Source organism: Tenrec ecaudatus, chromosome 1, assembly GCF_050624435.1.
Source record: "Tenrec ecaudatus isolate mTenEca1 chromosome 1, mTenEca1.hap1, whole genome shotgun sequence".
Classification (NCBI taxonomy): domain Eukaryota; kingdom Metazoa; phylum Chordata; class Mammalia; order Afrosoricida; family Tenrecidae; genus Tenrec; species Tenrec ecaudatus.
This window is the reverse complement of record NC_134530.1, coordinates 159,396,830-159,411,450: the sequence shown is the minus strand read 5'-3', so window position 1 is coordinate 159,411,450 and position 14,621 is coordinate 159,396,830. Positions and strand designations below refer to the sequence as shown.

Genomic DNA, 14,621 nt, shown 5'->3' with positions numbered 1-14,621 from the left:
GTCTCCTCTACTGGAATAGTCGCTCATGCCCATCTTAACTTGCTTTTTGTCCTTTCTCTTCCCACTCCCTGCTATATGTAAAACACAGGTCCAAGTATGCTTGGTTAATTTTACATGCTAAGAATTGAAACCTGGTTAGGAATGTAGGTAAGTACAAGAGGAATGGACCTGGAGGGCAGCTGTGAGGTTCTCAGTAATTCCCACTAATCCCCTCACCTGGTAAGGGGTGAGGGTGATTACAGGTGCATCTCCATGGTGGTGGGATCAAAGGTTGTGGAGACAGAGCAGTCAGAGAAAGCTGTTTAAGTCTAGAGTTCCACAGAAGCCAGAGGTTCTGTCTGGGGTGAGCAGCCGTTGATCTGAATCCCAGGCACCGCTCTGGGTCGTGGCTCCATTTTCTGGTATGTTAGACATTCTGAAACACACAGAGAGATGAGGCTGATTGTGGGAAGGAAGATCCTTGTGTGGGGAGAGAAGGCAATGGGAATTTCTAATGACAGTCACGGTTCTGCGGGGAATGCTACACATTAGACAGCAAAATGGTAGATACCCTGTTAAATATTAAAAATGTAACTATTGTATGGACCTGAAACGCCAAAAGAGACAGACAGTGACACACACTGTCGTCACCTGTCTTGTCCTCTTTGTTAGGATGGTGGAATAACTAGGTTATCCTGAGCCGGAAACTCTATTCACCACTGAGACATTTACTGCCTGCTGACTGCGCGCAGTATGCACTGAGCTGGGTGCTGTGGGATGCCCATCAATAACTGCTACATCACCAGTGTTGCAGCCAAGGGAGGGAGGTATGCAAAGCTACTTCATCCTCCTTCCTGTAACAAGTAAACAGGCACAAACTAGCTAAGACCAATTTATTAATTGCTGGTTCTCAAGCAACTTGACTTGTGATTAGCATTATGCCTCAGCCTCAGGGAATTTTAACCCGTTAGCTTGCCTGGGAAATGTCCATCCAGAAACCTCTTTCACCTCCCTCCCTCACTGCAGAATACCACCGAACACCATGTGCCCAACGCTACACCTTCGCTCTCCCTGAATTGCTACACAACTTTAGTAGCTATTTGTATGCTCCCTTTAAAACATGGAAACTGAGCCTCCAGGAGGTTAAGCCCTCCTTATCTGAATCACAAGCTCCTGTTTATACCATGCCATGCCACCTCTAGGAGCCTGATGAGCAGTCTAATACATGTGTGACAGCCCTTTTCCTCTCCAGAGTTCACAAGGCCACAGCCTTTAATATTGGGTGGAGATGGATCCAATAAAAATGAAATGTATCATGTTTTTCCTACCAGACTAAGGGTAAGAAACAAGACCTATACATGAAAGAGAGTGAAGAGTTCATGAAAGTCCAGGGACAAGGAGAATCGTTAAGTAATGGTGTCCTAGATCCTCATCACTTTGGGAAATCTTCAGCCTCTGATCCACTCTTGAGACCACAAGTTGGCGAACGTGTGGCGAGGGACGAGTCTCGAGGTTGAAAACCCCATGTGAAACTGCTTGCCATTGAAAATACATTCCCACTTGGAATCAGGCCAAGCATCAACTTTCAAACCTACGCAGGCGCTTCGAAGCAAATGTACCATGCACCATAGCGGAGCCCGGGTGGATTACGTGTTGAGCAGTTAATCTCAGGGCTAGCAGTCAAAACCACTCGCGGATCCTCGGGAGAGGACGCGTTTTACTACAGCAGTCAGTCTCAGAAACACACAAGGGCATTTCTGCCCTGTCCTATGGGGTTGCTATACTCAATGGCAATGGGAATTCGATGTATCAGGGGCAGGAGCGTGAACAGTAAAATGACATAAAGTGGCTAAAGGCCGGTTGAAGCGGTATGCAGGTCAGGCTTACAAAGCAGTCCCACAACAACACGTGGTTTCCAGCCTGACCTTTCATTGAAGAGAGCTCAATAGGAGAGATGATTTCCCAACCCTAAGCCGTCTCCAGTCTGACACACGGAAAGGAACAAGGATCCAAACGTTCCATCTTTGAAACCACCCTGATTTGGTCGGCCAAGGGAGCCAGTGCAGGGGTGTCAACTCAGGTCCGACTAGAGGATGAGAGTGAAAACAGAGCCAAGGATTGTAGAAGGGCCTACACACATCTGTAGAATATACAACTAAATCCACGATTTCAAATAGATCCTTTACCACCTCTACTGCCCAGGCAGTGACTGCCCATCAAACTTGGTGCCTTAGGCATTGTATTAAGGCACAGACATCTAGGCAGAGGGGGGAAAACAGAAGGAATGGGACCCTGTCTTCTACTCATCCCAAAGGAAAGGGCCCAACAGAAAGACATCCGATCTCCTTTTTCACATGATGGGGCAGAAGACTTATTAGAGGGGTGCAAGGAGGTCAGGTTACTGGAACATCCAATTTGCCCTGAACCCGCGCGAAGTTCGGCTACTTCCGCCACCAGAAGGCAGCTGCTTGTTTTCTCAAGGTTGGCACCAAGGGCTCCCTAGTTTCCTACCTGCATCTATTTTCTTCTTTGGCTACAGTGGAGGCAACAAAGGATAAAAAAAATAGAACCGTTTAAGGTGACCATTTTATTGACTTCTAATAAGGGGTTCTCCTTTCATCTGGCATTAGAACGTTGTTTTATATTGTTTGCATCCTTCAATAGCTACTTTTCTTTACTTCTAACTAGGGGGAGAGCAAGATGTTTACGTCGAGAGTAGCTATTTCACTCACGGGTGGCCCTCTAGACTTGCCCTATGCCGTCACGAGGTATTACTCAGCAATTGCTAACAACTGTCCAGCCCTGCCCAGTTACTGAGAAGAACTGTGCCAATACCCGTAAGTGTGCTAAGCCTCTTCTGAGGGCACGTTGCTGCATCTACCCGCAGTAGAACAGCCCCTCCTTCCTGTGCGAGTCAGTTTAAAGAGAACAATTTGGGGGTAGTGAATTTGTTTTCAACAGGCCCAGAAAGGCTTCCTGAGAATGATGACAGGATTTGGATGGACAAGTCCAGGTCCCAAGAGGAGACACGGAAAAGGGGGAGAACCAGATTCCAGGAGCCAGTACAGTGGTACACCCTACCTGTGGGCGTGTTCTTTAAGCCACTGCTATTTCGGTACTGCTTGGTGACCCGTGTATGTGGCTTCACATCATGACAGGTGCTATTTAGTGTTCTACCCTGTCAGTGACCCACAGCTGGCCCCAACAGTGACCATCCCGCTTTACTCCAAGTCAACATTCCATTTACTAAAACTCATCAGGCTATGGAAATTGGGGTGAGGAGGAGGTATGACTGTACTCCAGATTACTCAAGTAGGGTTAAGAAGTGGGGATGTAGGGTAAGTACTGGCCAAAAGGATCCCATACCCACTCCCTCAAGCCCTATGCTTGCTTTAAAATCACTTCTTGGCTCACAATCAAACAACTTTTTGAAGACAGAACAAATAATCTACACAGCACACCTCACTTCACCACCAGCCGCACCCAGAAGCTCTTGATCTCACCCCACCCATCATCCCTCTCTCTGAAAAATTCAACTGCACAAAGGATCTAACACATTGTAGAGGCTCAGGCTGCCTTCAGCGACAGTGCAGACATTAAAGGGGGCAGCTGGACAAGGTCCATGTAAGGGGAAAAGTCAACCACACAACAAAGGAGACTGTACTTTATTAAACGTGGGCACAAAAACATAATACTGGGGACACAGATTTAAAAGAAAAGAAAAAAACGTGGAATGGCTGCAAGAGGAAGTGCACCAGCCACAAGGAAGGGCAGGGATGGTCGGCGTGTGCTCCCGTCTCGGTGGGCACCCCCCCCCCAACCATCACATCTGCAGGGATCTCCAGGCTCTTCTTTCTGCGCCTGCAGCTGGCTTCACCGTCCGTCAGCCCTGGGCAGGCAGAGGGAAAAGGGCACGTTTCCAGTCCCAGGCCAGGTCCACCAGCGGCAGCTCCTGGAGAAATCCCTTCCTCTTCACAGCACCAGTGAAGCCAGAGGCCCTTGGTCAAAGCCCAGATCTCAAAGAAAAATGTCAAACCTTTAGAACTAGTTATTTTATTAAATGATATTAATACACATTTCAAAAGGATTTCATTGTTGTTGCCCCTAAATCATATATACTTGTTTTGTTTTCCACACCGAACACGTGAGACTATCAATCCAACATGTCTAACTTTAATCTTAACAGGCACGTCTGCCTATTCAAAAAAACAAAAAAACAGAGGGTGGGAGGTGGAGGGGGGATGCTGAAAGCAGTAATTTACAGTGGCTCCAAACAGTCACCGCGGAGGCGGACTTCTGCGTGAACCAGTAACTTCATGACTCGGTGGTGAGCGCTGTGCAATAGCCAGTTTAGCGTATTCAGTCTCTGGGTCGGTGTGCTGAACCACAGAACACAAATGCTGCACTCCCGGGGCTGGAAAGGCCAGGTCTGACTGTTCATTTTACCTTCCTTGGAAGTAAAACAAATTCAATTTACTCTTAGCTTTGGGAGGGTGGAGGGGCTGCAGGAAGTGTGGACTATAAGATACGTGCGGCCTCGCTTTCTGACAGTGTGCCATCACTGGCCTTCGTGTGTGCCGGTACTCTCCCTACTTTCCATCTCTGTCTGTGATTTTACAGTGAGCATCAAGTAAGAGCATCTCGTGTCAGCTTTCATATGAATTCTGTCCTTGCCAAGACACACTAAGTTATACTTTCTTTAAAAAATAATCTTGTTTATTTATTTAAACTCAGGTTGAAATACAAAATCAGAGCATGGTCACAGAGTTTTAAATCACAGACACAGAAAGAATAAAACCCCTTTGTTTCGTGTTATGAATACCAGAGTTGTTTTTGTTTTACTATATCACATATATACATTGTTGTGTTTGTTTACTGCTGCCGACAGATTTCCTTAAAGTTAACAGCTGACAATCACATACAAATCCTCACTTCCATCCATAAAAAACCACACTGAGGAATTTGTGGCTTAACGTAAGAGAAAGATCACATACACACAGGCCCTTAAAGGTCCGTTTTTGAAGCTGTACAAGTCTCTGATGGATTAGCCATCGTGCTTCTGAGGACACTGCCCTGTCCTGATAGTCAGGAGGCCACCTTCTTGACACCCCCATGTTTTCTGATAAAATCAAATGGTCAGAGAGCTTCTTCAAGTAAACACTACTTCTAGCTTACACAAGAGCAGCAGAGAATTCACATTCTTTTATTTTAGAATGAAAAAAACATTCCACTTAATTACTACACACACACACACACACGCACGCACGCACTCACACACGCACATATAAACACACACACTCTCTCACAACTTTCCCTAAACAAACGTCTTAGGACTCAACATGACCACACTGTTGCCTGGCTAAACTACATACCCCAATAACCCACACACAAGGTAATGGGAACATGCACTTTTGGCGGGAAAAGCTACAAGGCAGAGGCTTAGGAGGGTCAAAGAAAGAACAGTTTCCTTAACACTCTGCATTAGGAAGCTTGGTGACTTTCAGCATCAAAACCCACGAACACATGATGAGCTCAAATAAATAACATGGGATAAACGAAGACTCCGTAACTGTGATGCTACTCTTTATCGGAAAAGTAAGTTTATTCAGAGACAACAAATCACCTCTGTTACTCCCTTCCCATCTTTACTCTTCCTCTGGAGAAATCCAAAGCCACCCCATACTTCCTAGACTACCTTGGCAGGAAACAGAGGGAACTTGCTAACACTCCCTGACAAGCTTAACATGTACTGTTCATTTAGCTGGAGATTTTACCCGTGTACCTTGGGGTAAGCCACTAATGAAAAACAGCGGTCAAACAATAACTGCTTTTCAATGTCCCTACGTAGCCAGGTGCTAAGACACTCACACTGCAGTGCTTGTCTTTCTCCAGGGTACTAGGCATAGAGCACAAGCGGGGGCAAGTCAGTGCTTCTCTGGGACGTAAGACGGCCAAGGGCAGACATATTCTTCATTCCTGCTGGGACTGGGAGGTGGGAATAAACTCGAACCTTGAAATGTGATGGGCAGCTACCTGTAGAGTGAGGCAGCCTGAGCGTATGGCCCGTTTCTCTGTACAGGCAATACCTCCCTGTCTTCAGAGAGACCTGTGGAGAAAGATACTATGAAGCCTCTTTTCGTTATTAAGTACAGGGTCTCCACAGAGCTGGGGCAAGAGGAAAAGAGAAAATACTTTTCCTTTCCCGAACTTTTGCTGAAAACCATCAGCTTACAGTGGGAAGGCACCATGGGAAAAATACTATGCTGCTCATGTTTAAAAACGAAGACTTTGCAATTTCTTTGCCAAAATTTTCTGGGATAGCATTTCCGGTGTGCCTTTGTATCAACTGTCAACTGTAGTAACTACTGCTGGCCAAGGTGGAAGTCAAAACCGAGGGAGAAGACGGTCAAGAGTGCAGGCGATAGCTTGGCGTAGATGTGTACAAAGGAGAGGCAGGCCCCTCGTGCCACGAGCGCTTCCTCTCCCCAAGTCTCTCAGAGTGCTGTAGTCACTCCTTCTAACCTCTGAAATGAAATCCAGCTTCCTCTGTGTCATTCCAAGAACGAACAAAAAAAGCTTGTAGGATAAAAGGAGGTTTGCATCTAATCAGTTATCTGCCGGACAGTAATTTGTCGAGTTTGGTTTAAAAAAGAATCAGCTTTTAAGATCAGGGGAGAGAACTCAACTTTAACATGTCTTTAGAAACAAAACAGAACACGCATAAAACTGACAAGTCCAAGGGCCCCCACATTTCTTCCCTTGCAACATCTCCTGGCTGTCGGCAGGGCACAGAGCAGAGGGGAGCCAGCTGCTTACAGCAGCGCCTTAGCGGGGCAGAGAGGGGGACAGAAATCCTGACACTGACTACCTGATAAGCCAAGCCCCAAATAACACCCCAATATCGTACAGGTTGTTATTTGTACTGATGGGAATTTTATTTCAAATGTAGTAAATAATCTCCAATAGATGGGGTGAAGTAAGATTTGTTTTCCTTTTCTACCCTCTGCCCCCCCCCCCCCGCCAGCCCCAACCAAAGTGGCTTTAGTTGTGTTCCTTGCTTCTCCTTCAACAGGAACAACGTGGGGAAGGTAGATAAGTGCAGAAGGTAGGAGAACTGGATGAATGGAATAGTGAAATGTAAGCATACGAGACTTTTTTAATTTGGAGGCCCTTTGTCATAAAAACAAAAATAAAGCAAAGAGAGGAAAACAAAACATCGACAATAAACCAAACTCCTACTTCCAACGCTCTCTAGACTGTTCAAAATGCCTTTCCCTTGGTTTCCATCAGTACCTGGGAGGGAAGAATGGGCGTTTTGGTGCAAAGAACGGAGGGCCCCTAGTAAAAGGTGGCCTGGGTCTCTTTAAACTGTGGAACGGGTCTCTGCTGAGAAAAGGTTCCCTGGGCCGAAAGTCTGGCCGGGGACTCCGCAAAAGCATACCACTCCGGCTGATGGCGTCTCTGTGTGAGGGACCCAAGGGGGGGCCACTGCTGCTGCTGCCGCCTCCCCCACCTCCTCCTCCATGGGCCGGGCCCAAGTGCTCCAGAGAATGGGACGGCAGGCTCAGGCTCTCATGCACACGGCTGAGGCCAGGGCCGTTGAGGTCCCGTTGGGCAGGGCCCCCGTGGTCCCTGGGTCCTGGGAGCACACCAAAATGCTCAGCCAGGGCCCCTTGAAGGAGGGAGCTGTGGTCCTTGGGAAACGCTGCCACGGCCCCTGCCACGCCGAGCTCTGCCAGTGGCGGGGCTGGGAAGGGTACAACCCCAGAGTGGTCAACAGGGGGTGGTGGCGGGGGTGGAGTAGAAAAGGGGACACCACTCCCCCCACTGCTGCTGTGTTCCCCAGGGGGTGGGGGTGGGGGCGGGGTAGGGAAGGGGACACTGCTGTGCTCCCCAGGAGGAGGGGGTGGGGCAGCATGGGCCAGAGCCGCCTCCTTTGTGAAGGGATTCGAAAGATCCAGAGAGGGCAGGTGAGTGGCTGCATCTCGGGAGAAGATACCACCATGATCCTTAGGAGGGACAGGTGGGGCAGCTGTTGGCCCCACAGGGTCTCTCTGGAAGGGTGTCCCATGCTCCAAGGGGGCTGGGGGGAGGTGATGCTCAAATGTTGAGTTGAAACTGTTGGAACGAAAGCTGCTGACACTCTCCTGAAACTGGGATGCCCGTTCCTTGTATGGTGCTGCTTTGAAACCAGCGAGGCCTCCGCTGCCCCCACCCCCAAGAGATGCCATCTCAGAGGCAGTTGAGGGGCCATTGTCAAAAGAGCTGCCCGATGTGCTCAGTTCAAACCAACCCACCCTTGAAGCCTCACGCCCGTGTCCTCTATTTCCCTTCCCAGGCACTCGGATGGACTCTACGGTCTGAATCGGCTCTCCTGACATCCTCCTGTTGGAAGCATTATGGTAACCCAAGGTTTCTATCGGGGCCCCCTTTTCTTCCGTACTGTCCGGCAAGTCTAAGCAGGAGGACGAGACGCGGGTCTCTATGCGGTAGTGCTCTTCTTGCTGCTGGTGCTCAGCGGTGCTCAAGCTGGGCGGGGTGAGGTTTGCCAGACTGACACCATCACTTGCACTGCCCTTGCTGGGGGCCTGGCCAAAATGCTTATCATCTGAGGGCTTGCGGGAGGCGTTTTTAAGCATATTCTTAAATTCAATCGTCGATGTGGTGGAAATGGTGGAGGCCAGGACTTTCTCCACGCCTGATGTGGGTGGGTGGCCCGTGGGAGCGGCAAGGGTGTTCTGCGGAGAGAAAAGGGAACGATGTGGGACTGGGTGAGGAGAGTCTGGGTACTGCTTCTGTGGCAAACTGAGGTGCCCAGTGGTAGGTTGAGACAAGCTATTGTGGTTGGAGTCAGGGGTGAAAAAGGAATCATTCTTACTCGGTGATGGTGACCGATCAGAGCCGGTTTCATTCCCTCTTATGCTGAAGGCACCGAACAGCCCGGGGGAAGAGGAGAGCCGGTCACAGTTCTCACTAGAGTCCAAGAGGGCCCTCACCGCTGGAGGGAAGACAGACTTCACCCCAAAGTCTTGAGCCCTGTGGCTGTAATTAGAAAGAACAGGCGGGTACTCGGCATTATCAGACAGCTTGCTTGATTTCAGGATAGACTTGGCTGGCTTCTTCTCTAGGTTCATCATGGCGGACGGTGGAGGCCCTGAATACTCAAAATCTCGGTAATCTTCGTCTTCTTGGAAAGAAGTATCTGGAAAGAACTTTTCCTGTGAGGAGTCCATCAGGGAAGATGGTCTCTCCAGTCCATCAGCAGGCTGCTTATAGGGAGATTCACTGCCCAGGCCAAAGGGTCGATATGTGGGTGCCGAATTGGCGAGCTCCCGGGGGTAGCTCTCGTCTCTCCCAGGGGGTGGTGATCTTGTACTGCTGGGTGTTGAGGAACCAGGGCTAATGAGCTTGGAAAGCAAGGACACAGTATCTACACTGCTGGATGTGGGCTTGTCCATCATCTCATCCTGGGTAGGTGTCCCACTGCGTTCATCCCGCACAGGGGTTCCATCAATATTGTCCATTGAGGTGCTAGTGGGGCCACGCTGGAAGTCTGAGGGATGGTTCTCTGTTTGGGCACTGGACCCCAAAGTGCTCAGGATTGGGATGTTTAAGTTTAAGCCACTGAAACCAGGATTACCTTTTAAGAAGTTGTGGATCTTCATTTCCAGGCTTGGGGAGGTGGACTCTGATTCCAGCTTTGGCTTGGAGATCTCTGAAGATTGGCACATGGCAACTTCAGTAGGTGGGGCAGCAGCACTAGCATTGCTGTGGGTCCCTGTAAACCCCAGAGAGTTGGATGGTAGCTTGAAAGTAGTGCTTGGGAGTCCTGGGCTTTGCCCCATTGAAGGCTTGCTGGCTGAAGTTGAAGAGACTTCAGAAGTGGATGAATTAGGAGAATAGTTGAAGCTTTTGGGGATAAAGGACTGGGCACTGGAGGGCAGACTCCTGCCCTTGACACTGGAGACTGTGGTGTTGGCGGGAGAGGCTGAGGTGCTCTGGGAGGCAGCAGCTTCACTGGCTGGAACCGGATTCCCAGTCACACTTTGAAGCAAGGATGACAGGCCTGTAGAAACAAAGATTAGAGGGGTTAAGAAGAACAACTCTCTACCTCACAACAAAAACCAGATAGGCTAATCGCACAGTCTCATTCCGGTGGGACCAGACAGACATGAAAACCCGAGGCTGGAGAGAATCAAGACTAGACAAGCAAGGGCTAAATAGAGAATGCTGGACCTCATTATCCACATAAAGAGAGAGAGTCACTGGAACACTTTCCATTCCAGACCAAAATGACACACTCAAGGGCAACAGGAAGGGGAAGATTTTAGTGTCAAAATCACTCACAGTTTAAAGCAAAGCAAAGCAGAAAATGCAAGGGGGCGAAAATTATTCTGAAAACAAAATGTTAAGCCATTCTGTTTTAATGTCTGGTCTGTGGAGTTGTTTGTCAAAATGAAAATAGATATTCTGCTCTACCCACTACCCCACCTACAGAATGGTCTCCTTTCCAGCTCATCAGTTAATGGGTGCTTTTGTCCAAGAAGCATTGCTACCTTTTGGGAAAAATGCTACCATCATTTTGGTTTTAAAGTGCAGAGCTATATCACCTTTCAGCAAAATAACGGATTGGCTTATAAAATAAACAATTTTACCCATGAGTAATGAGTTCCCTTAAACAATTAATCATGAGATCAAACATTCATCAGTTACACAAAATACGGGCTAGATGAATGGGAATTTAAAAACAGAATAGAGATAATGCTGACCCATTGTAAAAACTGTAACCAGTCAACTTCTACCTGAAACAGCCTTATTCCACTGTCGAAAAAAATGACTCACAAACATGCACCACACATCTTCACAAAGCAGGCACGGGAAACTTGGGGATTGTGGATCTGCCCAGGTTGACACGAATGGCATGCACCCTAGCTCACTGACACACAAACCTTCTCAGAAGCACTAAGGAGGTTAGGACAAAGTTTGAGGAGGCTGAAATCCACAGACTTCCAGAAAAATATTTGACCAAGAGGTGAAAGGGCCTATCCATTCGATATTTTATAACACTTAACAAAATTTCTACTAATGAAACACTTTTACACATATTTCACCCAAATTTATAGCTCGTCACTCAATGAAACTATCCCATAATAATATATAAAAGAAACTAATACTTAACCTGACCCTTTAATGAACATTTCTTTGGTCAAAATCTCCATTTTCATTCATAAATTTACTGAGATCTATTTAAGGTCTGCTGAATTTCAAGGCCATTCAATCCTTGTCATATTTTAAATTATCTACATTCAAATAATGCTGCACAATTTTAATGTGGACATTATGCTACAAAAAGAGTATGGCTTCATTTCCAAAAGATTCCCTGGGCAGATCATTCTCCACACCTCCCAATCCTCAGTAGTCCCTGTTTTCACCACAATCAGAAGTCCTCAAGTATGAGACTGTGCCAATGATATTATCATTAGATTTTTCTAAAGGTATGTGAAAAACTCCATTATTAACCATGCCAGGTTTTGAGCAATAGAAGAAATTGCCTCTCATCTGCAAATATTATTTTTCTTCAATCTTAACAAGCTATACAGCCCATGCTCCTTTGCCCACTGAAGTTTTTCCTTTTGTGCTGAAAAATATGTAAATACGGGCTGTGAGTAAACATAATCAGAGCAAAATCCTTAGAGATTTCCGTATAATTCTCGAGAAAACACAGCTAGTTATACTGCTGGACACAGTTCTTCCACGAGTCCAGGAGAACTCTCATTTCCTTAAGGAAGCGAAGCTTGATGAAGTACCTACCCGTTCATCTGCACAGACGGTCTCCTAAGGCTGTCTCCTCTCCCACTGTCAGCACACATCTAACTGTTCAAACGGTGTCTGCTAAGGACAGCCACGGGACACTGTTACAGCCATGTGCTGAACAGAAAAGCTGCTCCTTGAACATGTGAACATTGGGAATCCTCGAGAACGTAAAATACAAGTTGAGCATTTTTACTCAATTATAAGATGATGAAAGAAGATGGGACTACAGGAGAGAGGTCATAAACACATCAATCTCTCAAGCGAATGATTCTTGAAGTCAGCAGTATAAAATACGTTGTAATTATCATTAGATAACTATTGTTGGTGCAATCGATGAGGGCTGTGGATAACAATTTCATAGTATTTAGTTCTATGGAATAAAATTCCATAGTGATTTACTATGTAAACGTACTATAAATAACGGATGCTGGTTCTTATAGACAATAATTTCTCAAATGGCCCTACTGACATTTTGGGCCAGGTAATCCCTTGCAACCAGGGGCTATCCTGTGCACTGTAAAATGCTTAGGAGCGTCCTGGGCCTTTACCTATTAGATACAGTAACAATAAAAAATAACTCCAGACATTAAAAAGTCTTCCCTGAAGACAAAATTACCTGTTGGGAATTACTGGTGACGGAGTAAATCATTATATTTAAGATATTGTTCTGATACTTGTAGTTTATTACATAGTTATATTAAAGGATTTGAAAGGGGTTATGTTTGTATCTGTAAATTATGGGAAAAGCAGAAAAGCTTTATGGGAAATTTAGAAGAGGATACTTACAGGCACAAAAACAGCTGAATTAACAGCTGAACAGGGAGTTCAAGTGAGGTAGAGATTTTTATGTAGGCAAAAATAAAAAGACGTGCTATATGCACCCACCCACCACACACCAACCTGGTCACACAAAATGTTTCGCTTCCTTATGGAAATTAAAGCGTTCTACTTGACTCTTAAAAGAACTATATCCAGCAAAATAACTAGTTGTGTTTTCTCAATCAAAGAATGGGTCATCATGCAAACATCAGCATTAAAATGAAAGGTAATGATCATGAAGGACTGAGGGGATCAGGTTTCAAACAACAAAGGCAGGGGGGAAAAAAAATCACATCACCGTGAATAAGGGGAGTGCGTGATGGGGACCCAATGCCCATCTGCAGACAGGTGGACATCCCTCGCAGAGGGGTAGTGGGGAGGAGATGAGTCACTCAGGGTTCAGTGTAGCAACAATGAAACTCAAAACCTTCCTCTGGTTCTTGAACGCTTCCTCCCACCCAATTATCATGACCCCAGTTCTACCTTGCGGACCTGGTTAGACCAGAGGATGCACAGCGGTGCAGTAGGGATCTGGAAACACAGGGAATCTAGGACGGATGGACCCCTTAGGACCAGCGGTGAGAGTGGCGACACCAGGAAGGAAGGGGGTGTAGAAAGGGGGAACCGATCTCGGGGATCTATGTGTAGCCTCCTCTCTGGGGGATGGGCAATGGGAAGGTGGGTGAGGGAAGACGCCGGGCAGCGTAAGATAAAATAATAATTTATATACTATTAAGGGTTCATGGGGGGGGAGCAGGGAGGGAGGAAAAAAAGGAAAATGAGCTGATTCCAGGAACCCAAGTGGAAGGCGAATTTTGAGAATGACGAGGGCAACGAATGTATAAGGGTGCTTTACTCAATTGATGTGTGTATGGATTGTGATAAGAGTTGCATGAGGCCCAATAAAATGATTTATTAAATTAAAAATTTTAAAAAAAAAGGCTATGAGAAAATATAAGATGACCACCTCAAATCACAAGATGGAGGAAGACTGGGTCATTATTCAAGGTGTAATTGCCCATCACTAAGAATCCTTAAGCCTCACAGGCAGCGCTCTCGAGATTTGCACCTCGGCATTTGCTACCAGCAGACACAGGTCACTGATGCATAAAATAGTTGGACAGATTTTTTTCCCCAATATAGTCGAAAACGTGAAATGTCAGATGAGATAGATGGCCAATAAGTGAGGAGTAGGTGCTTAACATCAAGACACAAAGGCAGGTATCTTCATATCTCAAAAGAATTTTTATGATAAATAGATCTTTCTTACTGTCTTTAGCTTCAGTTAACATAAAAATAGGTAAACCTCAACATATACTAACCTTTACTAAGAGCTGGGATAAATGCAGTCCCTAGGAGTGTCATGGTCTAGGTGAAATAATACTGGACTCCAGTCAAGAAATCGGGCTTAAGTGTTGGCTCATCACCAAATAGATATATGTGTGACCATAAACAGGTCACATCACCTCACTGAGCCTGAATTTGCTCACCTGAAAAGGAGGGGCTTAGACTAGATGACATTTCATGACTCTTAGAGCTTTGACATTTTATAATTCTTTGGCTGCCAGCTTGCAGATGATAAGTAGGAAGAGAGTACAGATTTCATAGCTTTGGATTCCTCAAAACTGGGATCCACCCAGGGTTAAGCCAGAGACCAAGAGTCACAATTCAAATCCCTCTGGCACATGTTAGTTTACCTTGCAGTGCAGGGGCTGACTGGGTCTGGGTTTTGGAAAGGGCGGACAGAATGCTCTCTGGGGTGATTTCCACCTTGGAGAGGATATTTGCCAGAGGGTTGTGAGCTGTTGTGGCAGGAGCAGGTGTTTTCAGGCCACTGGTGAGATTGGTGGGACTTGTAGGTGTTCCAGGAGACGGTCTTGATGCAGGACTGACCCCTGGTGGCAGAAAGATGAACTCAAGAAAATGCAATTCAAAGTGACAATATTCATTGATACTTTCTACTCACTTAAACCAGGAACTCTTCTGAGACTGACCCACGGCTTATAATA

At 46.5% G+C, this 14,621-nt stretch overlaps 1 protein-coding gene across 3 annotated transcripts in view; it reads right to left on the bottom strand.

Annotated features, from left to right (window-relative positions):
* Positions 1-3,629: 3,629 nt before the first annotated feature.
* RPRD2 (regulation of nuclear pre-mRNA domain containing 2) overlaps positions 3,630-14,621 on the bottom strand; it is a 107,083-nt gene continuing 96,091 nt past the window's right edge. Inside the window, exons 10-12 of one of the 3 annotated variants that reach the window (XM_075561216.1) lie at positions 14,310-14,507; positions 8,858-10,045; positions 8,483-8,717 (exon numbers count right to left, since the gene is read on the bottom strand). In XM_075561216.1, coding sequence (XP_075417331.1) covers positions 8,629-8,717; positions 8,858-10,045; positions 14,310-14,507 — 1,475 coding nt within the window. In that variant the 3' untranslated portion in view covers positions 8,483-8,628. Of the gene's footprint in view, positions 10,046-14,309; positions 14,508-14,621 lie in introns of all 3 variants that reach the window. The other 2 variants (XM_075561223.1, XM_075561207.1) reach the window with 2 other exon arrangements.